The sequence below is a fragment of the Lynx canadensis genome, chromosome D4 (genome assembly GCF_007474595.2).
Source record: "Lynx canadensis isolate LIC74 chromosome D4, mLynCan4.pri.v2, whole genome shotgun sequence".
Classification (NCBI taxonomy): domain Eukaryota; kingdom Metazoa; phylum Chordata; class Mammalia; order Carnivora; family Felidae; genus Lynx; species Lynx canadensis.
Genome location: NC_044315.2, coordinates 45,943,206 through 45,970,505, shown reverse-complemented (window position 1 = coordinate 45,970,505; position 27,300 = coordinate 45,943,206). Strand labels below are relative to the sequence as shown.

General features: G+C 40.5%; 1 protein-coding gene across 1 annotated transcript in view; it reads right to left on the bottom strand.

Annotated features, from left to right (window-relative positions):
* Window positions 1–10,474: 10,474 nt before the first annotated feature.
* Window positions 10,475–27,300, bottom strand: part of LOC115499481 (methylthioadenosine phosphorylase) — a 48,862-nt gene continuing 32,036 nt past the window's right edge. The window contains exons 5-8 of the mRNA XM_030293414.2: window positions 24,933–25,035; window positions 20,063–20,302; window positions 14,531–14,653; window positions 10,475–11,965 (exon numbers count right to left, since the gene is read on the bottom strand). Of these exons, the coding sequence (XP_030149274.1) occupies window positions 11,927–11,965; window positions 14,531–14,653; window positions 20,063–20,302; window positions 24,933–25,035 (505 nt within the window). The 3' untranslated portion in view covers window positions 10,475–11,926. The remainder of the gene's footprint in view (window positions 11,966–14,530; window positions 14,654–20,062; window positions 20,303–24,932; window positions 25,036–27,300) is intronic.

The window sequence follows — 27,300 nt, the reverse complement described above, 5'->3', positions numbered from 1 at the left end:
TCAAATATATTATCCCATCGTTTCCTGGTCTCCATTGTTTCTGCTGCAGATGTCATATTTTAATAATTTTGAGGTTCCCTTGAAAATGAGTCATTTTCTTACTCCTGTCAATTTTCTCCCTGTGTTTTGTTCTTTCAGAATTTTTTTTAAGTTTATTTATTTTGAGAGAGAGAGAGAGAGAGAGAGCACATACGAGCAGGGGAGGGGCAGAGAGAGAGGGAGAGAGATGGTGAGAGAGAGGGTGACAGTTTCCTCACTATCAATGCAGAGCTCAATGCAGGGCTCAGACTCACAAACCATGAGATCATGACCTGAGCCAAAATCAAGAATCAATGCTTAATCCACTGAGCCATCCAGGCACCCATGGTTCTTTCAGATTTTTTACTATGTTTTTATTTGTGGAACTTTGTGTTTTCCTACCTGGAGTTTGTTGAGCTACCTATATGTGTAGATTATTGTTTTTCAGTAAATTTGAGATGTTGTTCATCCATTATTTCTTCAAATATTGCTGCGCTTAATAGTGTCCATATTTCTCTGAAGCTCTGTTCATTTTTCTTCATTCGTTTCTCTCTCTGCTCTTCAGGTTGCATAATCTCTATTATCTTTATTCACATTTGCTAATTATTTCTCTTTTTAAAATTTTATTTATTTTGCGAGAGCATGAATGGGATAGGGGTAGAGAGAGAGGGAGTGAGATTTCCAAGCAGGCTCGGTGCTGTCAGCTCAGAGCCTGATGCAGAGGCTTCAGCTCAGGAACCATGAGGTCATGACCTGAGCAGAGTCAAGAGTTGGACACTCAACTGACTAAGCCACCCAGAGCCCCACTACTAATTATTTCTTAATCACATCTACTGTTGAGCCTCTTCAATGAAGTTTTCACTTTGGTCATTGTACTTTTCTAGTCTAGAATTTCCATTTGATTCTTTTTTATAATTCCTATCTCTTTATTGATATTCTGTATTTGCTGAACATGTTCATCATTCCTTTTTAACTCTTTAGTCATGACTCCCTTTAGTTCTTTGAACATGTTTATAATGACTACTCTGAAGACTTTGTTAAATTTGACATCTGGTTACTCTGTAGGCAGTTAGGCACTTTCTGTTGTCTGCCTTTTTTTTTCCCCCCAGGGTGCGGGTCATACTTTCCTGTTTCCTTGCATGACTAATCATTTTTGTTGGAATCTGGACATTTTAGATAATATATTTCGGCAACTCTGGGTACTGGTGCCTCCCCTCTTGTTGTTTGCTTGTTTATTTGTTTAGTAACATTATTTTAATAGAGTCTGTTTCTCTCTTGCACTGATAAGCTTCTGATACTGCTCTTCAGGGAGCATATCCTTGGGTTATATGCACAGTCACCCTGGGTTAATGGTGGTTTTTTTCAAGGTTCTCTTTGGTTGTCTCTTTTCCTGATCATACCCAGTTGTTAAACTCTAATTGCTGGGTGATTTCTTTATGGCTTTCAATCAGTACCCTGGGGCATAAATTGCTCATCAACTAAACCAAAGAAATTCAGGCTCCTTTGAAGGGATAGTTTTGGAAGGCAGTTATTAATATTTGTTCTGACCCTAGACAGTTTCCTGTAGCTATGTTCTTCCAGGTTCTCTCCTGCACACTAGCTGGCTCACAATTTAACTTATATGTCCAATGATTCTACCAATATCATCCCAATTGCCCTTCAGTACTTCTTTCACTAGTAGTGAGAGTAGTTTTAGGGGGCACCTTTAGGCTTGAACTTCTCCACACTCTCTTGCAAATAAAGTCATTTCCTTTAGGAAAAGCTTTATTGCCTACTCTCCCTCCAGGAAAAGTCTTGGAGTTATGGCTATGGACCTGGAAGCGAGGACAATGGCAAGCTTCTCTCGCAATGACATTCCCAGTTTAGGAGCTGAGTGCTCAGTGGTGGTGGTTAGGGGTGGGGTGGGCAGTATCTTCTGCTTTTTGTTTTTGTTTTGTTTTGTTTTGGGTTTTTTTGCTTGATTCTCCCAGCATGTAGTCAACAGACTGGTGGAAAGATGACTGGGGTCCCAGTATTCTCAGCAACACCACACCCAGGGTAGAGCTCCTTAGGGACTGGGTAGAAGAAAAACTCCACCTCTATGCTTGCCTATAACTTAGCCTCAGTAGCAGATCGGTGGGGGAAAGATGAGAAATACTGACTTCCTGCCCCTCCTGGGATGATAGCTTTCTAACTGGGAACTAGGGGAGATGAAACTGTGCTCTTGCCTGAGCCAGCCTAGAGTGAAGTTTCCATCTTGCTGAATTGGGAGGAAGGGGAAGCAGATTTCTCAGTTCAAATACCACAGTCTGTCATGGTTCTTCACACATTTTAATAAATTCTCTTGAATGTGTGTTTATTCAGATGTGTGTACTTAACCATACTGAGCAATTTTAGCTGGTTGTTTTAAAATTGTTTTCACTGGGTTTGCTGGTGACTGAGTCTACGGAGTTCCTCAGGCTGTCATGCTGAGAGTCTGAGGAATGCTACCCATCTTTATTTCCTCTTTCTGGAACATGTATTCTCTTCAGTAAGATTTACATTGGAACTTCTGCCATGCTTTACATTTCAAGCGGTCATATTTTCCATCTCTTTATTCCTGTTATATTCTTTTCTGTGTAAGCTCTACACCCAATGCGAGGCTAGAATTCAACTCATAACCCCGAGATCAGGAGTCACATGCTATACCAACTGAGCCAGCCAGGCACCCCTATTTCTCTGTACATTCTGAGTTTATTTTCTTTAGTTCATAATCCATCTAACCAGTTTTTTCTCCAACTCTGTCTAATATTCTGAGTTACTCTTCAATTTTTAATTTTATTTGAGTAATTTCATTTTGATATTAATTCAGTTTTATTGAATTTTATTTTAATTTTATTTATTAAAATTTTATATTTTAAATTTTCTTTAGTACTATTTAGTTCTTTTAAAAATCTGCCTGGTATTTTAAGATAGGGTCTCATTGATTTCGTATATTTTCTCCTCCTATGGCTTTGTTTCTAATCATTTATCCAATATGTATTTCATAGTATATATCTGATCCATTCTTAGATTCTAAGGAATTTCTGTTTCTTGTTTACTAAGCTTTTTTGCCATGAATGACTTAAATTTTATGAAATGCTCTTTCTGTATATATATTAAGATATTTTTAATCTTAAACAGGGAGGCTGTCACCTTACATTTCATGTGTTTAAATGGAGGTAACTTTGAATCAGAATATCATTTTTTTGCAACCCAATTTAAACTAATGGATAGATGGGTCATCTGGGTGGCTCAGTTGGTTGAGCTGTCCAACTGGACTCTTGATTTCAGCTCAGGTCATGATCTCAAGGTCATGGGATTGAGCCCCATGTCCGGCTCTGCACTAAGCAGTGGAGCCTGCTTAAGATTCTCTCTCTCTTGGGGCGCCTGGGTGGCGCAGTCGGTTAAGCGTCCGACTTCAGCCAGGTCACGATCTCGCAGTCTGTGAGTTCGAGCCCCGCGTCAGGCTCTGGGCTGATGGCTCAGAGCCTGGAGCCTGTTTCCGATTCTGTGTCTCCCTCTCTCTCTGCCCCTCCCCCGTTCATGCTCTGTCTCTCTCTCTGTCCCAAAAATAAATAAACGTTGAAAAAAAAATTTTTTTTTAAAGATTCTCTCTCTCTCTTCCTATCTATCTTCTCTCTCTCCCTCCCTCCTTCTGCACCTCTTCCCTCCTCACACACTCTAAAAAAATTTTAAAAATAAATTAATGGGTAGAGGCATTAAAAGCTGATGGCTACTAACATCCAGGAGAGATGAGACATTATGTGCCTCCTGATGAAAGAACATACCACCTCCTCTGAAGTAGCCTTGAGAAAAAAATCTATCTAGATTCAACTAATCAACTTAGAGGAAATCAGAAGACCAAGGATTATGTTAAACTACACTATGGAGATGCAGTTAATAGAATCTGGATTATATGAAACTCTCCAGGACAAACAACTGGCTTTCCTCACCAAGTAAACTGTAAGGAGAGAGAGCAGGAGAGAACACATGAAAGATGGGGAGGGAAAAGGAAAGCAAAAGAGCCAGCAAGAATGGGAGAGTGAACTCAGAGATTAAAAGAAACATAAAATACATACAAACCAATTGCTATGTGTGGAATTTAACTGGATCCTGATTCAAATAAAGAATATGTAAAAAAAAAAAAAAGTGGCATTCAGGAAATATGTGAAGTTTTGAATATTCACTGCATATTTGATGTCACTAAGGAATTTTATTTTCAAATGTGTGCCAATGGCATTGTGCCTATCTTAAAAATAGTGATCTTTTAGATGTAATATTGAAATACTCATGGTTGAAATTATATAATGTATGTAAAATGCTTCAAAATAACATGTGAGGAGTATAGTATAGAAGAAACATATAGGCTATGAGATGATAATTCTTGAAGCCAGGTAATAGATAAAGGTTCATTACTATTCTTTGCATTCTCTTATACATTTGGAATTGACTTTGCTATTACTTACTGCTTTAACCTTGTAATCTTGATTCTTACAGGGAAGGAATTTTGCTAAAGTGAAGTCAAAAAGAGCAGTTAACAAATGCATCATCACATTCCGATGTGTAGACTTTTTAAACCTGAATCATCTGTAAAGCTGAGCGCATCATTTGAAAACACTGACAATTTCCTGTTAATTTTCCCTAAATGAAATCATCAAATGCATTTGTTTTCATTCTGAAAAAAATGTGCTTTGCTACAAAATACTTACAGAATCAAGCACACATCTCTTTTTTCGGTTCTGAAACACTTAAAATATTTCAGTGTCTGTACTTTTTCAAAAATCATTTTTTCAGGATCCTATTGATATCACAAGCTGTTCAGTTTATGTGAGTGTTCAGTTTAAACTACTGATTGAGGCAAAACCAACAACTTTTTATTTGTTGCTCATTAAATGTAATAAGACATGGGCACCTTGGGAATGGCACCTAAATCAATCCATAATTTATAGAAACCTACAGTCTCCTTGGGAAGACAGATTACATGACAAGATGAACAAGAGAAATGTGTAAAAATAATTGTCAAGGCAACAGAATAAATTATATATATGTATTTTTTGTCAACTCAGAATTCAGTACCCAGAATTCCTAATTCCCTCCATCGTAAGTATTTTTTAACTGTATTAAACCTTGATTCACCCCCACCTCTGCTGAGATAACAAGGGGATATAAATGGGCAAAATAGAATGGGTAAAGGGCTCTAGTAATGTTAATTAAGGCACCAACATACTATCTGTAAATATATTCCTTCTCTTCTTGAAAAATATGGACTTTTGGTTTCTGCCATGCCAGGACACTATGATCTTTATCCTGAATTGAACTGTTACAAGGAGCCAGACTCTAGTCCTAGGGAGAAGTGATTTGAAATGGAAATGGAAGCATCACTAAAATTTCAATAGGCAGAAGCATAATGGGTTTATACATTTCACAAATATATATAGTAATGCTTATGTGTCCGTCACTATGCTAACTGGACAATCAGGCAATTTAATACAGTGTGAACAGGGTGTTTGGGGAACACAAAAGGAAGGACAGCCAGCCAAGTGAGGCAGATGAAAGAGGGTGGTGGTGGAGCAGTCAGGTGGAGAGACAACAAAGGGCAGAAGTAAGAGGGGGGTCCATCCTGCTTGGACCAGAAGTCTAAGAGCTGCTCTGATATGGCGGCCATTAGACACATGTGGCTGTTAACACTTGAAATAAACTTACTTGACTGAGAAACAATTTGTAATTTTAGCACATAATTTAAATTTAAAAACTGATAGTTTTTTACTTTTATTATTTTTTTTCAGTATATGAAATTTATTGTCAAATTGGTTTCCATACAACACCCAGTGCTCATCCCCAAAGGTGCCCTCCTCAATACCCATCACCCACCCTCCCCTCCCTCCCACCCCCCATCAACCCTCAGTTAAAAACTGATGTTTCAATATACTTGCAATGATGAGTATGTGGATCTACTTTTTCATAGTAAAATTTATAAAATTTAATAACAGATCAAATTACTTCTAATGAAAGTTTAGCATCCGATTTGAGATGTGCTGGTAAGTGTAAAATACACATCTGATTCCAAAGATTTAGTATTTGCAAAAGATGTGTAAAATTTTTTGACTTTTCACTGATTACATGTTGACATATTTTGGATAGAGTAAGTAAGTATATTATTATAATTAATTGGCTTTTAAAAAACGTGGCCCCTAGATTTAAAATTACATATTGGCTCACATATTTCTAGGGATAGCACTAGTCTGTAGTGCTGTCAGGTGTGGGAGATAGAAGAGGCTGGAGTAAGCCAGAATATGTCAGGATATGCAGGGCTTTGCAAATTGTGATAATCAATAAGAAGCTGTACATTCAAAATAGTATTGGCTTGAAAGCCTACCAAGTGCCACTTCCTGGTCCCTTGGGATATCTATCAGTGAACAAGATTTCTGCCTTCACGGTGTGTACATTTCTAGGGAATGGGGGTGGAAGTTATCAAAAATCAAACAAGCAAACACGAATAAATATTAGATTTGTTGGGAGATGTTAATAGCTTATGGAAGAAAAAAATTGAGTCATGTGGGAATGGGCAGGAGGGCAGGGGCTGTGGAGTGAGAATCATTGCCCTCCATTAAAATAGGATGTTGGGTTGATGCACTGTGATTTTTGAGCAGAGATTGGAAGGTGATAGAGTGAACCACGTGGTTATCTAGGAGAAGTTTTCCAAGTAGAAGGAATATAAAGCAAATACTCTGGTATTAAAGGCAGGAGAGGGCCTGATCTGCTCCAGGAAAAGCAAGGCCGGTGGCACAGAGGATGGTAGTTAGGAAGTCAGAGATGAGGGACATGCAGATTCCACGAGGACTCGTGGACTATTGTGAGGATTTGGGCTCTTATTCTGAGTGAAAGAGTTTGAGCAAAGGAATGACTCATGTTTTACAAGGATCATTCTGGATCCTGGGTTGCTGTATGGGAGTAGAAAAGAAGAAAAGAGGACCAGTTAGAATATCATAGCACCCAGGTGAGAGGTGAGTGGCTCAGACCAGGGTAGAGGTAGTAGCTGTTCTGAGGGTGTCCGTTTCTGGATATATTTTGGATGGTAGAATGAATAAACATCTTCCTGGTGTGAATGTGGGTTTTGAAGAGTCCAGGATAACTCCATGATTTTGGTCTGAGGGACCAGAGCCATAAAACTGCCAACTACCAAGAGATGGCAGAGATTTGGTGGCGGCGAGGGTGGGGGTGGAGATGGGAAACAGTCACTGAGGAATGAGTGAAGATAGAGAAGTCCAAGAATTGAGCCCTGGGGCAGGGAACATTAAAAGATCTGAGAGAACAGCAGGAATCAGAAAAGATTGAGTAGCAACCATTGAGGTAGAAGGAAAACTGACTGTAGCATCCTTGGAAGCCATGTGAAGAATATTTATCAAGGAGGAGGGACAGATGAAATCTATCAAATGCGGCTGATAGAAAAAGAAAGATGAAATCTTAGAACTGACTGATTTAGTAAGGAGGTGACCTTGAAAATGGTGGTAGTGGTGGTGCTGAAAGTAGAGTGCTGGAAAAGCTAGACTGGAGTGAGCTGAAGAAAGGAGGAATTGGAGACAGAATAGATCTTTGGGGGTTATATTCCAATGAAAGGCAAAGCAGTAAGACAAACAGCATACTGGATTGTGGCCAAGAATTCTTTTTTAATGGGAGAAAGTAACAGCATTATTTGTGTGCAGAGAGAAATGATGCAAAGAGGGAAAATTTGAGCATGGAGAGATGGGCAACCACTAGAGTGAGGTCTCTGACCAGGTCAGAATTACACAGGAATGATCAGATTTTCATATATGCAAATATTCACTGAACTTGTGCCAAGCACAAGGAACTATGGATTCCAGTGAAAAAGACACAGTTCCTGCTTTTATGGTTTATCAAAGAGTGAGGGAGATAGGGAAGTCCTTAACTGAATGATAGCCCTTTATATATTGGAAATTCTCAAAGTTTTCCCTTCAATGGTTAGAAATTCTCAATTCCTTTAACCACTACTTATGTGGCATGGTCTTCCCAATCCTCACACCTTCCTAAACTGGTGCTTTTTAGATGGTCAGTGTTCTCCTAAAAATGTTGTGCCCAGAACTGGATAGTGTTCCAGACATGATTTAACAGAATTCAATGTCAAACTAAGAGAGATTATTTTATTTTACAAAGCCAGGTCTCCTCTAGAGTCCACTCCTTAAAAGGTATCAATTTAAGGGGCACCTGGGTGATTCAGTGGGTTAAAGTATCCAACTCTTGATTTTGGGTCAAGTCATGACCTCACAGTTTGGGAGTTTAAGTCCCGCATTGGGGTTTCAGACTGACCGTGTGGAGCCTGCTTAGGATTCTCTCTCCCCCTCCCTTCCCTCTGCCCCTCCTCCACATGCTCTCTCTCAAAATAAATAAACTTTTTTTTTTAAAGGTATCAATTTAAGAGACTAGATGCTTACAGTAAAAAGCTCAAACAGTGCAGAAAGACATGAAGTACACAGTAGATCTCTTGATTCATACCTCAGAGGTTATCACCAAGCTTCTTACCAGAAACTTTCTATGAACATAAAGCATAAATACACTATCCACACATCCAGTATTTTTCTGACTTCCACTTGTAACAGACATCATTCCATTCTGGTGCATAAAGATACACATCATTTATTTGAGCTGATGTATCTTATTTAGATGCCCCCACTCCTTTGAGAATTTTAGCCATTCCTAAGCTTTTGCCTACTATAAACGACTCCAGAATGCACTCAGGCTAACTTGCAAAACATGTCAGGTTTCAACGTTTATTTATTTTTGGGACAGAGAGAGACAGAGCATGAACGGGGGAGGGGCAGAGAGAGAGGGAGACACAGAATCGGAAACAGGCTCCAGGCTCTGGGCCATCAGCCCAGAGCCCGATGCGGGGCTCGAACTCAAGGACCGCGAGATCGTGACCTGGCTGAAGTCGGACGCTTAACCGACTGCGCCACCCAGGCGCCCCAAAACATGTCAGGTTTCAAATATAACCCTGGTATTCCACCCTTCTCCTTTTTTGATTAACACTCTACATATGAAGGATTCTGGTTTATCCACAAAATCATGAAAAACAATGCAAAACAATGCATTATCAGTAAAGTTTTTTTTTTTTTTTCAACGTTTATTTATTTTTGGGACAGAGAGAGACAGAGCATGAACGGGGGAGGGGCAGACAGAGAGGGAGACACAGAATCGGAAACAGACTCCAGGCTCTGAGCCATCAGCCCAGAGCCTGACGCGGGGCTCGAACTCACGGACTGCGAGATCGTGACCTGGCTGAAGTCGGACGCTTAACCGACTGCGCCACCCAGGCGCCCCTCAGTAAAGTTTTTAAGTAGCTGCAAATGCACAAATCAGTAACTTGGCACTCTTCCAGAGGGTTAAGTCACTATGCTACAACTTTTCCATTATGCCCATAACCTTCACTAGGGAAACTGAAAAGTATTTCAAAACTGACCAATGCGTTCCCTTAATTTTGTAGCTAAAAAAAAAAAAAAAAAAGTGAAAGATCATGTAAAAAGCATCCCAGGAAGAAAGTCTACATAGTCCTTAAGAATAAGGTATCAGCTGGGGCACGTGGGTGGCTCATGTGGTTAAGCATCTGACTTTTGATCTCAACTCAGGTCATGATCTCATTGTTCCTGAGTTTCAGCCCTGCGTCTGCCTCTGCGCTGATGGCTAGGAGCCTGCTTGGGATTCTAGCTCTACCTCTCTCTGCCCCTCTCCTGCTCGTGCATGTGCGTGCTATTTCTCAAAATAAGTAAACTTTAATTTTTTTAATGTTTATTTTTTGAGAGAGAGAGAGAGAGAGAGAGAGAGAGCGCAAGCAGGGGAAGGGCAGAGAGAGAGAGGGAGACACAGGATCTGAAGCAGGCTCCAGGCTCCAGCTGTCTGCACAGAGCCCTATGTGAAGCTTGAATCCCTGAAACCATGAGATCATGACCTAAGCTGAAGTCGGACGCTTAACCAACGGAGCCACCCAGGTGCCCCAAAATAAATAAACTTAAAATGCCCCCCCTTTGCTCATGCTCTTTCTCAAAAATAAACATTTAAAAAAAATGAAAAAAAAAAAAAAAAAGACTGACTGATGGGTAACAACAAAAAGACAGGAGTATATGCCAAATGAGAACTCTGAAAATGAGGTTGCTAGAAAAGGCTAGTGAATCAAGAAGAGTACCTAAGTCATTGGGGGAAAACTGTGCTTTCTGAAGGCAGCAAGAAAAATGCCCACATTTTTGCCTTGATATCATCAGACTTCTAAGAATGAAGGAAAGGAAGGTATAGTATTACAGAGTAGTGAATCAGGGTTTACAGACCCAGACAACCCTGGGTTCAGATTCATTAGGCCATCTGTGCATCTCTAATGCGCAACCAGAGTTGAATCATTGTATTGGAGAATGCAAGAGTCATAATCACATGTAACCCAAACAGCTCCATGTTTTAATGCTGGGGGTAACTGGTTTATTTTATTGTTTATAATTAGCAGATTATCTTGAAGCCAATCTCCTAGACACAAACACATGGACTTTACAGACTCTTTAAACAGGATACATCACTAAAGGATCCAGTAACAGCCCACAGTGAAAAGTAATAATTCTGAGGAAAAAAAAAAGATCTCCCTGTGACAGAACAAAACACGTTCCTATAAAATTAACAAAAAGCAGTGTAAGAAGCAAGCTTCTATTTTATAAAAAAATCTAAACCACTAACTCATGTAAGATAATTCATCAACTCAAAAAGTAGAAACAAAGATCAAATATTAATTTTAAAAATACCTGACACACTATAATGTGTGTATATAGTCTCTTACATGGTTTAAGACTATCTGAGTATTCAACACCCAGTTTTTCTCAAGTTGTGGCAAGCCCAAATATCGTTCTGACTGTACAGTCACTCATGAAGATCGAACTCAAACAGAACTCTTCTTAGAATTACCATCTTAAATTTTGTATCATTACACCTGTATTTTTTCAAGAATTGGGTCTTTTTATTTTTAAGACAGCTTTACCATTTGATTATATTCACTGTAGAAAAATGTGAAGACACAGAAAAATATAAAGAAAATTAAAATTGTTTCCCTCCCCCAAATATGGTAACAAAAGATTATAATATATTCATTTCTAGTCTTTTTATACATCAATGCAGAATTTAAAGACAAAATTAGCAATGTAAAATGCTTATGCATATCCTTTTGTCATTTCATATTACAGAGCAGTCATTTCTTTAGGACATTAAATATGTGAAAACACGATCTTTACTTGGCTGCTTCACAATCTAATTAGAGCTAGGTCATAATTTACCTCCAACTGTTGGATATTCAGATTGTTTTGTATATTTGTTATTATAACTAAAACTATATTAGACATCCTTCTTTATACATAATTCTTTGTATCTCTGATAATTTTATAAAGATAAAGTCCTAGGACTAGAGTAGCCAGCACAAAGGGTGTAAGTATTTTTAAAACTTTTTAAAACTGTAGGAATTTTACCAAACTGCCCTCCAGAAAGACTGTATGAATTTACAGTTACACCAATAAATAGTCTAAGAATTCCAGTTCATTCTTCATATTTCCTTGGTAACATAGGAAGCTGGATGTTATCTCCTACCCTGTATTATTACAAACTTACTGGGGGAAGGGCAAATGGGGTCTTGTCTTTTTAAGAATTTTTCCACGTGTTTAACTGGTGATTTGCTTTCCTTCTGTTTTCTGAAGCAGTCCAAGCCTTCTAGAAGGCATTTCTGATATGTGCATGTCTTGTCATGTTCTTCCTTAGCAGGCAGGGGCATGAGAGCTGCATGTCTTTCCATGTTTTTTCCATTAACTAGGCAGAAATTTCCCAAATGACTGGAATTAGAAAGTCTTCTGGTCTTCTAGGCAGCCATGCTCTTTTAATGTCTTGGTAATAAAACAGAAAACTGGGCTGTATTCTAAAAGGAAGAAAGCAGGCATAGATTACAGTTAACCAAGCACTTGCTGTAGGTGGTGATTCTTAGGATCAGGATAATCACCTGGAATACTTATTACAAACCAGATTTTAATTTTAATGTTTATTTTTGAGAGAGAGCGAGCACGAGAAGGGGAGGCCAAGAGAAGGAGACAGGGTCTGAAACAGGCTCCAGCTCTGAGCTATCAGCACAGGGCCCAACACAGGGCTTGAACTGACAGACCTCAAGACGGTGACCTGAGCCAAAGTCGGATGCTTAACCGACTGAGCCACCCAGGTGCCCCAAACCAGATTTTGATTTCAGAGAGTGAGAACTCATGGTGTACACTCCTCAGAAAATTCTCATGTTCACCAAAGCTTAAAAACAACCAACCAGAGGTGGGACTTGGGACATAGCTCATAACTCTTTGTTCCTCTGTCTCTCTCTCCTTTCCTGTAAAGTGTGTTTATTTCAAGAAGGTTGTTCAGATTCTCTCAGATCTCTATTCCCTTTCACATCCACTAGGACACATTTTATGCACCAACCTCCAGCCTCGATTAATTTAACGCAATCTCTGTCATTCACCTTACCCCACTGGAAAAAATCCTTGAAATTTTAACACACTGGTATCTCCAAACATAATAGGATCTTCTTTATCACAGCAAGTCTTATATATCTTTATAAACCACAGCTGGACACATAACGGGTACTAAGTGTTTCTGAAATGCATGAGTGAATGGATGATACACATTTCAGTGTACAGAGGTCTGAACATGCTACCCCAGAAAACCCCAAAAGAATAAGCGGTGGTTATTAGTAGGGTGTCCCTTAATGTGACAGAATGGAGGTCATGATTCTTAGTTTTGTCTAGAGCAGCAATTCTTCATTTTCTTCAGAATCTGATGATCAATTTCTTTCCTGAGAATCTGATGAAAGCTACACCTATTAACCCTCTTTAAAAATGCATATATACAGAAATACACTATTTTTACATACTTTCGGAAGTTTCTCAGAAGGAAAGGAACACATGAATTTCTACCATTCAAGCATTTTTTACTTAAAAATGAGGCTGAAATAATTTATTGCTTGGGAAATTATCTTCAAATTCAAAAGACCATGGTCAAAATACGGTCAGTTGGAAAACCTAAAAAAAAAAAACAACCCATCATATTTTGCAGGTGACATTAGCCTCGGCAGCTGCAAAAGTATGAGTCATATTTCCCACAATCAATAGTGTGCTTGTTTAGACAAGCTAACGTTATGCTGCTCCTACTGCACCGCACTCAGGAAAATATAACGGTTTCTGGTTATAACACTCCCTATTCTTAGAAATTATTGTTTCCCTTTCCTTCTTAATTATAGTAAGGGTTGCCTGTATTCAATTATGATGGGGGAAAAGGGCTATCGTTTACTCACTTAAGAACATGTATCTCCTAGGTATACAGGTTGAAACCAACACATGTATTTCCTGTCCCTTATGGACTTGAAGTCTAGTGGGAAAACAGAATACAAATTCCAATATTCTTGACTTTGCCAGTCCTTAAGGCTGACAGACACTTTGTTATAGGGTGTGCTGCAGCCTGCTATATCAGTTTGCCAGAACCAGCTCTGTGTATCTATCAGTGGCTTTGTGTGGACAGCTTGAAGTCAGCTGTGCTGGAGCATTTAGCATTTATACCATGCAGTCAGCATCCACTCCAAATCATGGTTCCTCCAAGCCCAGCAGTTGTCCATCACTGACCACCACACGGTGTCTTCATCACACTGAAATCGTGGCTCTCATTCCAGGGCTCCTTGGTAGTAGCAGTTCAGGTAGGGAGGGCTTTTACCAACTTTTCAAATCCTCTCTCAACTACCTGTCATAAGATCCAAGAGTACAGGTGTGTTCTAGGCCTTAGAACATGCTAGTTAGCTTCTCTGGATAGTAGGGGAATATAATATCCAATCCATTTGAGGCAATTCCTTATCCAATGGGGTTAATCATCAGAGTCACAAAATGTCCAAATAAAAATCACAAGTCTCTGAGTTTAGCAGTCTGTTTAAATTATATTCTGGGAATTACTACTAGAGTTGAAAAGCTACCAATCTACAACCCATCCCATGTTTATCATTAATCACTGTCTTAATTTGACACAACATCAGCCCTAGGTAGACATTCTTTGGCACCGTTTTGGTATTGCTATCTTAGTGTTTTGGCTTTAAATTTTGCATGGATCTGCCAAACAGCAAATAGCTTTGTCAACAATGTAAGCCATGTGCACAATAAGCACAATCAGTCTTCTTTAAAGTGTGACTTAGTGATACCTTGCAAAGCATGACAATGTTCAGAATCTGGCGGACTAGATAATAAAACTCTCACCACCTCGACTTTCAACAGTCTTGCATTATTAGCCAAAACATAAAACTACTCAATTTTAGTATGATAGTAAAGAGCATGAAAACTTGCAGAGAACTTCTAGACTAGTATAAAATACACGACGGGCTAAATCAAGGTGAAGTGAAAATAAGAGAAAAAGGCAGCTGAAGGTCTATGGAAGGGTCTGCTTGAAGATGGCTAAGGATACTTACCTTCAGGTTCTGGAGGGTTTCTGACCATTCCATGGACCCTATCTGAGGTATGGTAGTGAGGAGTAAACTTTTGGCTTTATTGGCATTTTCTTTCAGGGTCTTTAAGACCCGGTCCACTGAAACCTAGAGAAACAACAGCACAGGGTGTTACTAGCAATTTATAATTCCACTGCTTTTCGCAGACCATTTTCCCGAGTTTCTACTTCATCTGTGAAGTCAGTTTACTCCAATTCCAATCCCCTGAGCACCAGCTCTGCATTTTTCAAGGCAGTCTTGCTTCCAGGGGGAAGGTCTTGGAGAAACCTAATGACATCTCTGAAAAGCACCACTGGTTCTCAGTATAATGCCTGAGAAACCATCTCAGAAGTATGTGTTAGCATGGTCTAGAAAGATGTGGCTAATTCTCCTCACATCCACAGTAAAATGGATCCCAGTCTTAAAACCATTGCTACACTGGCTACCAATCAGAAGATGAACATATTTCTCTTAAAAAAAAATTTTTTTTTTAATAGAACTACCCTATGATCCAGCAATTGCACTATCAGGTATTTATCCAAGGGATACAGGCTGTTTCGAAGGGGCACATGCCCCCCAATGTTTATAGCAGCACTATCAACAATAGCCAAAGTATGGAAAGAGCCCAAATGTCCATCGATGGATGAATGGATAAAGAAGATGTGGAATATATATACAATGGAGTATTTATTACTCGGCAATCAAAAAGAATGAAATCTTGCCATTTGCAACTATGTGGATGGAACTAGAGGGTATTATGTTAAATTAGTCAGAGAAAGACAAATATCATAGGACTTCACTCATACAAGGACTTTAAGACACAGAACAGATGAACACAAGGGAAGCAAAAATAATATAAAAACAGGGAGGGGGATAAAACATAAGAGACTCTTGAATATGGAGAACAAACAGAGGGTTACTGGAGGGGTTATGGGAGGGGGGATGGGCTAAATGGGTAAGGGGCTTTAAGGAATCTACTCCTGAAATCACTGTTATACTATATGCTAACTAACTTGGATGTACATTTAAAAAAAAAAATCTTTTTTAGGGGCGCCTGGGTGGCTCAGTCGGTTGGGCGGCCGACTTCGGCTCAGGTCATGATCTCGCGGTCCGTGAGTTCGAGCCCCGCATCGGGCTCTGTGCTGACAGCTCAGATCCTGGAGCCTGTTTCAGATTCTGTGTCTCCCTCTCTCTGACCCTCCCCCGTTCATGCTCTGTCTCTCTCTGTCTCAAAAATAAATAAACGTTAAAAAAAATTTAAAAAAAAAAATAAAAAAAAATAAAAAAAAAATCTTTTTTAATGTTTGTTCATTTTTTGAGAGAGAGCGAGCGCATGAATGGGGGAGGGGTAGAGAGCAAGGGAGACACAGAATCTGAAGTAGACTCCAGGCTGTCAGCAGAGGGCCTGATGTAGGGGCTCGAACCCACGAACTGCGAGATCATGACCTGAGCCTAAGTCTGACATTTAACAGACTGAGCCACCCAGATGCTCCAGCACGTTTCCCTTTAGAGACGTCTTCAAGACGAATCAGAGTCTCATCATTTTTATAGCTCCCAATGAATTAATGGATGAGCTGCTAATATCACAGAAACAACAACAAAAAAATCCCAAACCAAACAAATAGTCCACTTTAATGAGCTTCCTGATGGGAAAACTAAACACTACGTCTGACACCTGAACTGGATCGAAAAATCTTTAGAACCAGCTGTCAATTTACAGAAAATAATACAGCGGACAGAGAAATCCTTCAAACTACCCCAAGGAGATGATTTCAGTGATCCAGATGGTGGGAAACTCTGGTGGGAAACTCTATAGGTCAAATGACCTGGTTTCTTTTCAGAACACTTGGAAGTAAAAAACTGTGGTGTTAGAGATCACTAGAAACGTGAACTCTGCCTCAATAGGTTAAGGAATTATTGTTGGAAAGTGATGATAATGTATGTTAGGTGTCTATGGATAAAATTATGGATCAGAGTATAGATGAAATATGGTTGGCCATTAAGTTGGTATGTTCATAGATGAAGCTGGGTGTTGATTTACAAAAGCTCATACTATTATCTACTTTTGTATATGACTGAAATTGCTTCATAAGGAAGTTGAAAATTGTGAATGTAAAATGGATAATTAGAGGTGGAATATTTGTCACACCTCACTATACTTCAGAACGGATCTGAGGTTCAGGGACACAAGGACTATTAATACTTGTCTACTTATTTCCTGGAGTTTATATAAAGTCCAAATCCCTCCCACAAACACTGAGGTGTGTTTTGGAAAAAAATGATGAGCACCGTTCACTGCAGGGATACGAAGCAGTGACGGGCTGGGTGCTGCCAGGTACATGGAGAGGCATACTTTAAGCAGAGTCTTCCAGGGCAGGCTCATGAAGCACCCAAGGGATTTACCTTATATTTGCTTTTTTTTTCCTTACACTTTTCCTTTTGACTGATATTTCTATATAGACTCTGACCTCTCTTTTCTTTGTTCCTAATGTTGGGTTCTACCCAAAATGCCCACTCTACTAACCTCCTCATAATAAAAGCTAACCGTCTGTTTAAAGTTTATTATTTATTTTTGAGAAAGAGCAAGTAAGAGCTAGAGCAAGGGAGGGGCAGAGAGGGGGAGAAAGAGAGGATCCCAAACAGGCTCTGCAAAGCCCAATGTGGGGTTCGATCTTATGACCATGAGATCACGACCTGAGCCGAAGTCAGAGGCTTAACCGACTGAGCCACCCAGGCGCCCCTCTAAATCCTCTGTTTAATGTCTAGCTCAAATGTCAAGTTTTCTTCACACTTCTGCACCCCCCTCCGTCATAGCTGCCATCCGATGACCACCCCTGCACAGGAGCCAGCACTATGGTACTTGCTCAACATGTATCATTTGGTTTAATTCTCCCAGAAATCCTGCAAGGTCAAAACTATATACACCTCCCCCCCCCACTTTTGGCTCCATCCCACAGAAGAGTAAATGGATCAAATAACCTGCCCCGTCTTACAAGTAAATGGAGCAACAGGAATTTGACAGCGGGTTTAGGCAACTCCCAGATCTTCACACCACACCAGGCTGCACATCTGGTCTAAAGCACAGTGACACACATGGCTGGTTGATGATGCGAACTTCATCTATGCTTTTCTTGTGGCATTCAGCATTATCTGCCTTCATGCCTTACCACTTACACCCAGCTTAGTTTCTCTGCTTTCAACTCAAGCGACTCCAACTGACTGCTTTCCAAACCTCATGTATTAAAGGAAAGCACCATTTGCTCTGCAGAGGAGACCGATGTTACCAGACTGAGCAGAAAGCCACAGGCAGGAAGCAATCTGCTCTTGGGGAGTGGCAGGAGCTGGAGCCTCCTGCTAATTGGAGGCAGCTTCTCAACACCGCAAGTCTGAGCTGTCCCTTAGGTGACCAGAGCTGCCAAGTCAGAGATTATGCTGTGTCAGGATCTGGAAGTCTCTTACACACCAAGCTACTGATGCAAAACAAGGAACCTGTGTTCAAGTATAACCCAAACTCCATATACACAGATGGACAGACAGCAAGAATATCTTACTCGGTTTTGTATGAAAATGGACGGTGAAACAAGCAGTTCTGACGTAGTGGGAAGGGTCACCTTGGAGAAGATGTCAGCTCCCCTACGTGTGCTCAGAACAGCCAGCCCTGTACTCGTTCTTTACTTCAAAACTCCTTGACTGTACTTTTGTCCCTTTCTCTATTTTAGTCTATGTGCTGCTGAAGCGAGCACTCCCTTTCTCTATTTTAAAATGAGATAGAGGACAAGACAAATGATCCATTTTCTTCAAGTAAAATCCAAGGAGTGAAAAGACAGGGGAATATTAGATTGAAAGAGATATAAGAGGTGTATCATTCCAGGGGCGCCTGGGTGGCTCAGTTGGTTAAGTGTCGGACTCTTGATTTCAGCTCAGCACATGATCTCACGGTTGTGAGATCGAACCCCGTGTTGGGCTCTGTGCTGAGTGTGGAGTCTACTTAAGATTCTCTCTCCCTCTCCCTTTGCCCTTCCTGCACAAGCTTGCATGCTCTCTCTCAAAACAAAACAAAACAAAACAAAACAAAGCAAAACAAAACAAAACAAAAAAAGGCATATCATTCAAATGCAATGTATGGGTTATAAGGGACCCTGATGTGAATGGTTGTAGAAGACTGGAAGGAAAATGTCAACAGTCTAGATATTTGATTACACTAGGAATTCATATCAGTATTTTGGGGTACAATAATGGTATTGTGGTTATTTTGTTATTTTATTTAAAAAAATATAAGAGACTCCTTTTGGAAAAATATTTACTCAAAATAATGAGGGCAGGGGAGAGAGAAGTGGGTAGGGGTATATTTATATGACCCAAGACTGGCCATAGGAAAGGTGGGTGATGGGTAACCGGGAGTTCATTATACTAGACTCTCTACTTTTGTAGCTGTTTGAAGTTTTCCACAATGAGAATATTTATTTTGGAAGCCTGACTGAAGTGGTCGAGTGTCTTCAGATACCAGTTGGACCTTGCCGTCTTTCTTGCCCAGAACTCCTTACTAACCTCCCTGCTGAAATCCTTATATAGTCTACATGGCGCTGCCTGCCTCCCTCCCTCCTCTCCACTCCACCCATGCATGCCTGCCTTTCCCACCGCACATACACCAGAAAGGCTTCCCAGACTTCAAATGCTTGGTTGAGTCAACTGGATATGTACTTCTCACCATACTATTTCTTTATAAGCCTGAGCTTTCTTACATTGGTCTGCTTAACCTCTGTACTTCCTCCCTAAGCCCCCCAAAAACTCAGAATGTTAGACCCTTACAGGCTTGACTGTCTGCTGTCATATTCCTACACCAAGCATCATCCATCCAGTCATGGCAGGTTAAACAGATATGAACACAGAGTCCTCATACCAGGAAGAGGTAATAGGTCTTTCCCTTTGAAAACAAACAACCCGTAGCGCAGGATAAGGAAATTACAACCAAAACACACTTTCACCTTTAAAATAAGGCCCAAGTCTCGGGGTACCTGGGTGTCTCAGTTGGGTAAGCGTCTGACTTCTGCTCAGGTCATGATCTCATGGTTCGTGGGTTTGAGCTCTGGGTCGGGCTCTGTGCTGACTGTTCAGAGCCTGGAGCCTGCTTCGGATTCTGTGTCTCCCTCTCTTTCTGTCCCTCCCCTGCTTGTATTCTCTCTCTCTCTCTCAAAAATAAATATTAAAAAAAAAAAAAAATAAGGCGCAAGTCTCAAAATGAATTCCCACTGCACCTACATGTCTACAATGTACTGTTTACTGTTGATCCTTGGAAAGAAGTGTCTTGTTCTTCTCTCTGGAGACCTATTTTGTATCTTCCAATGAGAACTATAAAGAAAATATTTGACCATATATCAAAAGCTGACTTTAAGACCTGGTAGAAAGGTGGTTTCTGGAACTAATACAGTAGAAACAAATGGTTAAGGCACTCTCTCAATGGCTCTCGTGGCACCCGGAAACCCAGGCGGTATATATTCAGAAGCAAATTCCACCTACCGCTTCCTCATGCTCCTTCCAGCAATCATAATCTGTCGCCATGGCGATACTTGCATAGCAAATTCCAGCCTCCTTAGCAAGAACCACCTCGGGAACCGTGGTCATGTTGATAACATCCGCCCCCCAGGTGCGGAACATGAAGCTTTCTGCCCGGGAGCTAAAGCGAGGTCCCTCAATTGTGACCATTGTCCCTTTTGAGTGGCACCGGAGCCCTAACTTTTTAGCAGTCTCTATGAGGACCTAGAAAACACACAGAGTCACAAACTCAAAACATACAAATGTAAGTAACAGTTTAATATTGTTTTTTTCCCCCCAATGTTGAACAAGTTAATTACTTAAGTATTTTTCTATAAATGGCTAGTACCTGGAGGCCCTCAGACAGAGCCTGGGAGATCACGGAAATGTGTTTCCTGGATCCTCACCTTCCTTACATAATCCTGTTCCCCCAGCGCCTTGCACATATAGCTTACAGCAATAAAAGCAAACAGTGAGCTTTTTCTATACACTAGGCATTTCTTTTTATACTTTAATTTCATTTATTTCTTAACAGCTTGAAGAGACCAAGCTGGGTTGTGAATATGGATTTGAGTCTGAGCTCTTCACCCCAGAGGCTGAGCTGAGGTTCTGATTCTAGTCACATCTCAAAGACATGCTAGGAACAGTTTCCAAGCTCCTGAAAGGTCTTTCATACACAATCTAAAGACCATTGTAAAAGCTTTTCTTGGCTAGAAGATGATTTCTTCATAATCTCTTTTGCCTGTTGCCTCTCCCACAAACATACCGAAACAGAATGAGGCTGTGCAGGTTTTTTCTCTCTAGGGATAAATTTATCATGGCATCTCTTTCAATGGTAAGGCTATGCATGGATTTTAAAAACATTATTTTTTTTTTTAACATTTATTTATTTTTGAGACAGAGAGAGACAGAGCATGAATGGGGGAGGGTCAGAGAGAGGGAGACACAGAATCTGAAACAGGCTCCAGGCTCTGAGCTGTCAGCACAGAGCCCCACGCGGGGCTCAAACCCACGGACCGCGAGATCATGACCTGAGCCAAAGTCAGACGCTTAACCGACTGAGCCACCCAGGCGCCCCTAAAAACATTATTTAAAAGCCTGATCAGTTTTTCCAGTATCTAATTAATAATGCACATCTAACCTTCAGGTTATTAATTTCTAGCCTGTGCTTCAACATTCCTTTTTAATTAAAAACAAAAATGAAGTCCTAAAAAAAAAAAAATTAAGTCTTTTAAACTTAACTGTTAACCTACTTAAGCACTGCCAGAAATTCACTTAATCTTTGTATGTTGTTTTCTCATCTGTAAAATGGTAATTAAGATTATATTATAGAAGTGTTGTGCAGGTTAAAGGAGCTAAGGAATATACATCACAGAACTGTGTTGGACATATTGTAAACACTGTGTAAAAAGCCAAACCGGTCTTCTAACAATTGCTAATTTTGGCACCTTCTACACACGTTTGCCAAATAATTGACAAAGGTTCCTGGGGTGCTTTAAATATAAAATGGAGAGACTCAATGTCAATAAAGTCTCCAATTTAGGCCAAAGTATGTCTAGCCTGCATGTGTCGGAACCACATAAGCAAATTAACCTATTTCTTAAATAATTTTGGCAACTCCAAATTTAGAAGCGTGACAAGTCATAGGACAGTGAACAGTTGATGTTATATCATGTTTATTTATCCCAGATTATGTTGAAAATAAGAGTATGCTTAATAAAAACTTTTCCCTAGAGTACAGGTTATAAATTCAAAGGCCTAAATCACTCCTCTTTCCCCTACCTACCCCCGCCACCCCCAAATTAAGAATATACCCAGCCTAGGGGTGCCTGGGTGGCTCTGTTGGTTGAGCATCCAACTTCGGCTCAGGTCATGATCTCCCAGTTCGTGAATTCAAGCCCTGCATCAGGCTCTGTGCTGACAGCTCAGAGACTGGAGGCTGCTTCAGATTCTGTTTTTCTCTCTCTCTCTGTCCCTCCCCCGCTGGTGCTCTGTGTCTCTCTCAAAAATGAATGAACATTTAAAAAATTGTTTTTAAAAGATATAGCCAGCCCAGTCCTGTCTTCATTAAATGTCTTTTAAAATCCTGAATACCTAAGCTGTATGTCTGGCCAAACTTGAGCACCTCTAGAGATGAGTAAAGGAATAGCACAACCACTTGGTACATTGGATTATGGCGTGTTAAGTTCTCACGTCACTCTGGGAGGTGGGTGCATGATGGTGAGGAGGAAGAAGAGAAGGCTGCTTTGGGTGTGGGCCAGCTACAGTGAGACCCCGGGGTCTCGTCACTTTGCACCCCCCACAAGAACAGAGAACTCCAACACTATGTACCAGAGATACAAACCACAGGCTGACTGAGAGATCTCTGGGTCTGAGGTCAAGATGCTTTCATTTACATGTTTTGAGCAATCATGATGGAATTCCTGAACCTACCACCATCCTTCAAATATTATCAGCAATATTAGATCACCAAGCTAAATATATTTTATGTGTTAGAACTTCCAAAGACTGTGTCTTCAGATTACCTCCTAAAACGACATGAAGTGAAAATATTTTGGGGGTAGAAGTGACATGGGACAAAAGATAAACACTACAAAAGGATATTATTCTGTGACGAGTATTTTTTCCACCCACGTCCTAGTGAGCCAATTCACCTCCCCAAGGGAAATCACTAGTTTTTTGGGTCAGTTTTCCAAAAAGACTCTATTTGCATGTAAATATTTTCATATTTACCTCTTTATATATAACACAAGTGGTAGAGCAGTACAACCATTGTTCACACCTTGTTTGCCACTTGACAATTCACCTTGACAATCCTTCCTCATCAGTACATGAAAAGTCATGTGAATGTTCAAAGTTAAAGTAATAATTACCAAGGGGCAGCACCATCTACTCTTTACATTTCTGGACAATATTTACAAATCTCTCAGAGTATGTAGGAATAAAGTTATATTCCAAAGGCTTATTTTTCTTTTTTCTTTTCTTTTCTTTTTTTTTTTTTTAGTTAGAGAACACGCACAAGAGGAGGGGGGTGGGAATGGGGAGAGGGAGAGAGTGGGAGAGAGGGAGAGAGAGAATATCCCAAGCAGGCTCAACATTCAGTGTGGAGCCTAACGTGGGGGCTCCATCCCACAACCCTGGGATCATGACCTGAGTTGAAATGAAGAATTGGACGCTCACCTGCCTGAACCACCTAGGCACCCCTTTCCCATTTTCTTAAACTGCCTTTCCTAGCACTCTAAATGTTGGGGGGGTCCCTTGACTTGGCTAGACCAATAACTGCTGAGTTAATGTGGTCTCAAGGGAGGCCAAACTCTGTTACTGGAAACTATCACCAAGCCACCACATTTGCATGAGTTCTGAAGACATCATTAGTATTTCCCTTACCCTACCTCTACTCCTAGTACTGTAAATCAGTGTTTTCTCTGTGGGACAAGATCTCAAGCATATCTCTCCCTAGTCTATTTCTTCCCAAGCTGCCCCCATTTGGAAATGGATGACAATTTTATATACATCTAATTAACCCTGGAAAACAAATTCATTATGTGGACAGATCTGTGTTTCAGAGGGAAGACTAGCACCAACATTTTGATATATTCTGCTGCTAACTACCCAGAAACATATACATCCAAATACAAAAATACAAACTTAACCTTCCATTTTTTTAAAACAAATAAAAAATTACTTTCACAGAAATCAGAGGGAACCAACAAGCAGTGGTATATCTGAAATGGCTTCCCTGCCCCCCGGTCCCCCACAACTCCTGGTTTAAGATTCTAGAATTTTGAGATCACAGTGAGGTTAAGATGCCCTTGCTATTAACCACAAGGAACCTATTTTTACACAATTATGCAGGGTTGAACATAAAAGTTCTACTTTCCATATGTAGGTGTTGAAATTATCTGAATGAGTGGCATGGTCATGTACTTCCACTGGCATTTGTAGGGCTATCCCCGTAGTTCTGAGATCTTACTATAATACTGGAAAGGAGGCTGGACAGTAATAGCCAAACTCATCTTAAAAGTGAATGATGCCATTGCTTCTCGGCCTTTTGGCTAAGATCAAGTGTAAAAGTCAATGATGCCAATCTGAAAATTTACAGATTATCACTAATAACTTAATTCATAAAAGCAGTTACCACTCATTGGATGTCTCATAACAGGTATAGTTCAAAGCACTTTATGAGTAATAACCTATCTATCCCTCACACATTTCTATCAGGTACATGTTATCATTATCTTCATTTTCCAAATGGGGAAACTGAGGCTCAGAGGCATTAAGTAACTTGTCCAACAAAACACAACTAAGCAGAAGAGCAGAGGTTTGATCCAAGAACCAAGGTAATCTTGTTCTAGACTATACATCCTTGACTAATACGCTGTCCTACACTAAATTATTTAAAAGGTATTCTGGGCCACCAGGGTGGTTCAGTCAGTTAAGTATCCGACTCATGGTTTCAGCTCAGGTCATGATCTCATGGTTCATGGGATCATGCCCTGAGTCGGGCTCCATGCGGACAGCTCAGGGCCTGCTTGGGATTCTCTCTCTCCCTCTTTCTGCTCCTTCCCTGCTTGTGCGCACATGTACCCTCTCTCTCAAAATAAATAAACTTAAAAAAAGGTTTTCTGACAGCAAAATCAAGTCCTATAAAAAGTAGCTTGCAACTTTGAGTGATTCAGCTTATAAATGACTGAGAGGCATTACTGACACAGAGAAACTCTTCGTGAAACCTTGCCCAAGAAGCAAGCTTGAGAGGTGGAAGAGGGACCATGTGCTTAGCCAATTAGTCTAACTCTAGATGCCACCCCAAGCCCTTACAACTTATTTTAGCGCACCTTCTAGAAAGACTACAAACCTCTCTCGTTTTGGGGCAGAAGGGCTCAGCCATGGGAATATGGCATACTCCTCTGGCACAGGAATGACTTCCATCATAGAAGGTCTGAAGCCTTATGGTGGTCCTATAAAATAAAGTGAAAAAAAAATTTTTTTAAAAGCCATCACTCCATCCTCTGGAGGCTGGTGAATCAACTTTATCTAGGTCAGCATCTTGGTGCCTGCTCCAGAATCAACAGCTCTGGATATGGTGAAGACAACTATCGGAAAAGCCACTCTGGAATGGTATTTGGCTTTTTTGGCTCTGGGTTGGTGGCAAAACGCTTCCCACCAGGTCTGGTGACTATGACAGGACAACCAAAGTGGACTGTAGGCACAGCTCAACTTTGGGCTCGGGAGGCTGGGTAAACCACTTAAGAAGTCACTATAAAATTCCCTATCATTGTAGATGTAGAGGACTGTACAGTGAACCCCATATATATCCGTCACCTGGATTCAACAATTCAAATGTTGTCAAGCTTGCCTCATCTGTTAGCTTTTCCATGATTGCAAATCTCAGACTTTGTCATTTTGCCCCTCATTAGATGGACCAAAATATGTGTACTTTTCACTGCAATGTCATTATCACATCTGATTAAAATTAATTCCTCAGCACCAACTAATACACAGACCACATGCAAACTTCCTTGATGCCCTCAAAAATGTCCCTTTTTTTTTTTTTTTTAAACAAATGCTTCTTTAGTTTCAAGTTCCAGATGAGGTCCTAAACTTGCATTTGATTGACCTGTCTCTAATGAAAGTAATTTCTGTCCTCTACCCCCAATCTTGTTTTTTCATGCCTTTGGCCCACTGAGAAAGCAGCCATTTGTCCTGCTCCACTTTTGGGAATCTCTTTGCCACCCCATTTAGCTTGTTGCTCTACCCATCGTAATTAGTTCTGAACTCTCTTAGTTCAACTTTTTGGTAAAACATTTTTGAATCCACAAAGAAGAGGTTAAAGTTAACCCAGAGCCAGAGCCAAATCACCCTGCAATTTTCACCCGAAGTTTTCAGAATAAAGCACTTTCTATGTCCTTTATATTGTTCTCAACTTGAACTCATGAGTAATACAGGAAAGAGACTCTTCATCTTTCCTACAGAGGGGAGGGCTGGAGAGGGCCAGACCAAGGGAAAACAGGGGAAGGTAGATCACTTAATGTCTACTTCCGGGGACGGGAGAGAAGGAAACGGCATGGAGAATATACTGGTTCAGTTTATACAGCTGGTGGGTCCGCCTACCAAAATTAATCTGTTACTTTCATCCTGTCACATACCAAACAGGGACACTAGCTGGCACCAAAGCCACCTGGCTCAGTAAGGAGGCCTCCGTGCTTTGCAGGGATGAAAACCTAGCCTGTACTCCTCCCAACCTTTTGTCATGTGTCTCAGGGGAAGGCTAAGTTAACCCCAAAGCAATTCCAGATGGGGTTGAAGAACAGGTCAAATGACTGTTCCAGCCCATATAAACAGAGGCTTTTCTCTTTTTGTAAAACTAACCAATAAAATGGTGCCACGTACTCCAGCTCTGGCTTGGTATCTGCCTTCCATGAGTCAAGTATTAGCAATATCCCCATTTACAACCATGATCGAGTACAAAAACAGGGCCACAAAAACCTCTAGCAGCTATACCCCAATGTCCACGCAATAGAACCCACACCGTATCTCTGTCCCTCTCTCCTCTATTTCTACCCTTTCTTTGCCTAATCACTCCTCTCTGTTCTGAACTTCTATCTTAAGACAAAACATGTATTAGTTATGCTTTATGTCATATACATGTGATATTATTAACTATAGTTTTCATTTCCTCTGTCAAGTGGAAGATTTTACATTTTTCACTTTATTTTTTTTAATTTTTTTTTTAACGTTTATTTATTTTTGAGACAGAGAGAGACAGAGCATGAACGGGGGAGGGGCAGAGAGAGAGGGAGACACAGAATCTGAAACAGGCTCCAGGCTCTGAGCCATCAGCACAGAGCCCGACGCGGGGCTGGAACTCACGGACCATGAGATCATGACCTGAGCCGAAGTCGGACGCTCAACCGACTGAGCCACCCAGGCGCCCCTTACATTTTTCACTTTAAATAAAGCTCTTTAACCCCTAGCTATATGGCTTAGAGCAAACTGCCGTATCTTTTTGATTTTCCATTTCCAATCATAAAATGTAGTTTATCCACCCATTTATACAGGTATTATGAGGATTAAGTCAATCAAGATGTCCAAACAAATGCCAGCAGCTCAGGAGTGAGGTCTGGGCTGGAGATGGAACAGAGAGCCAGCACCAAGGAGAAGCTGTGGTTGAGGCTGGAGCCTCAGAGCACTCAAGCCTGCAGGGGCAAGTGAAGGGGACAGCC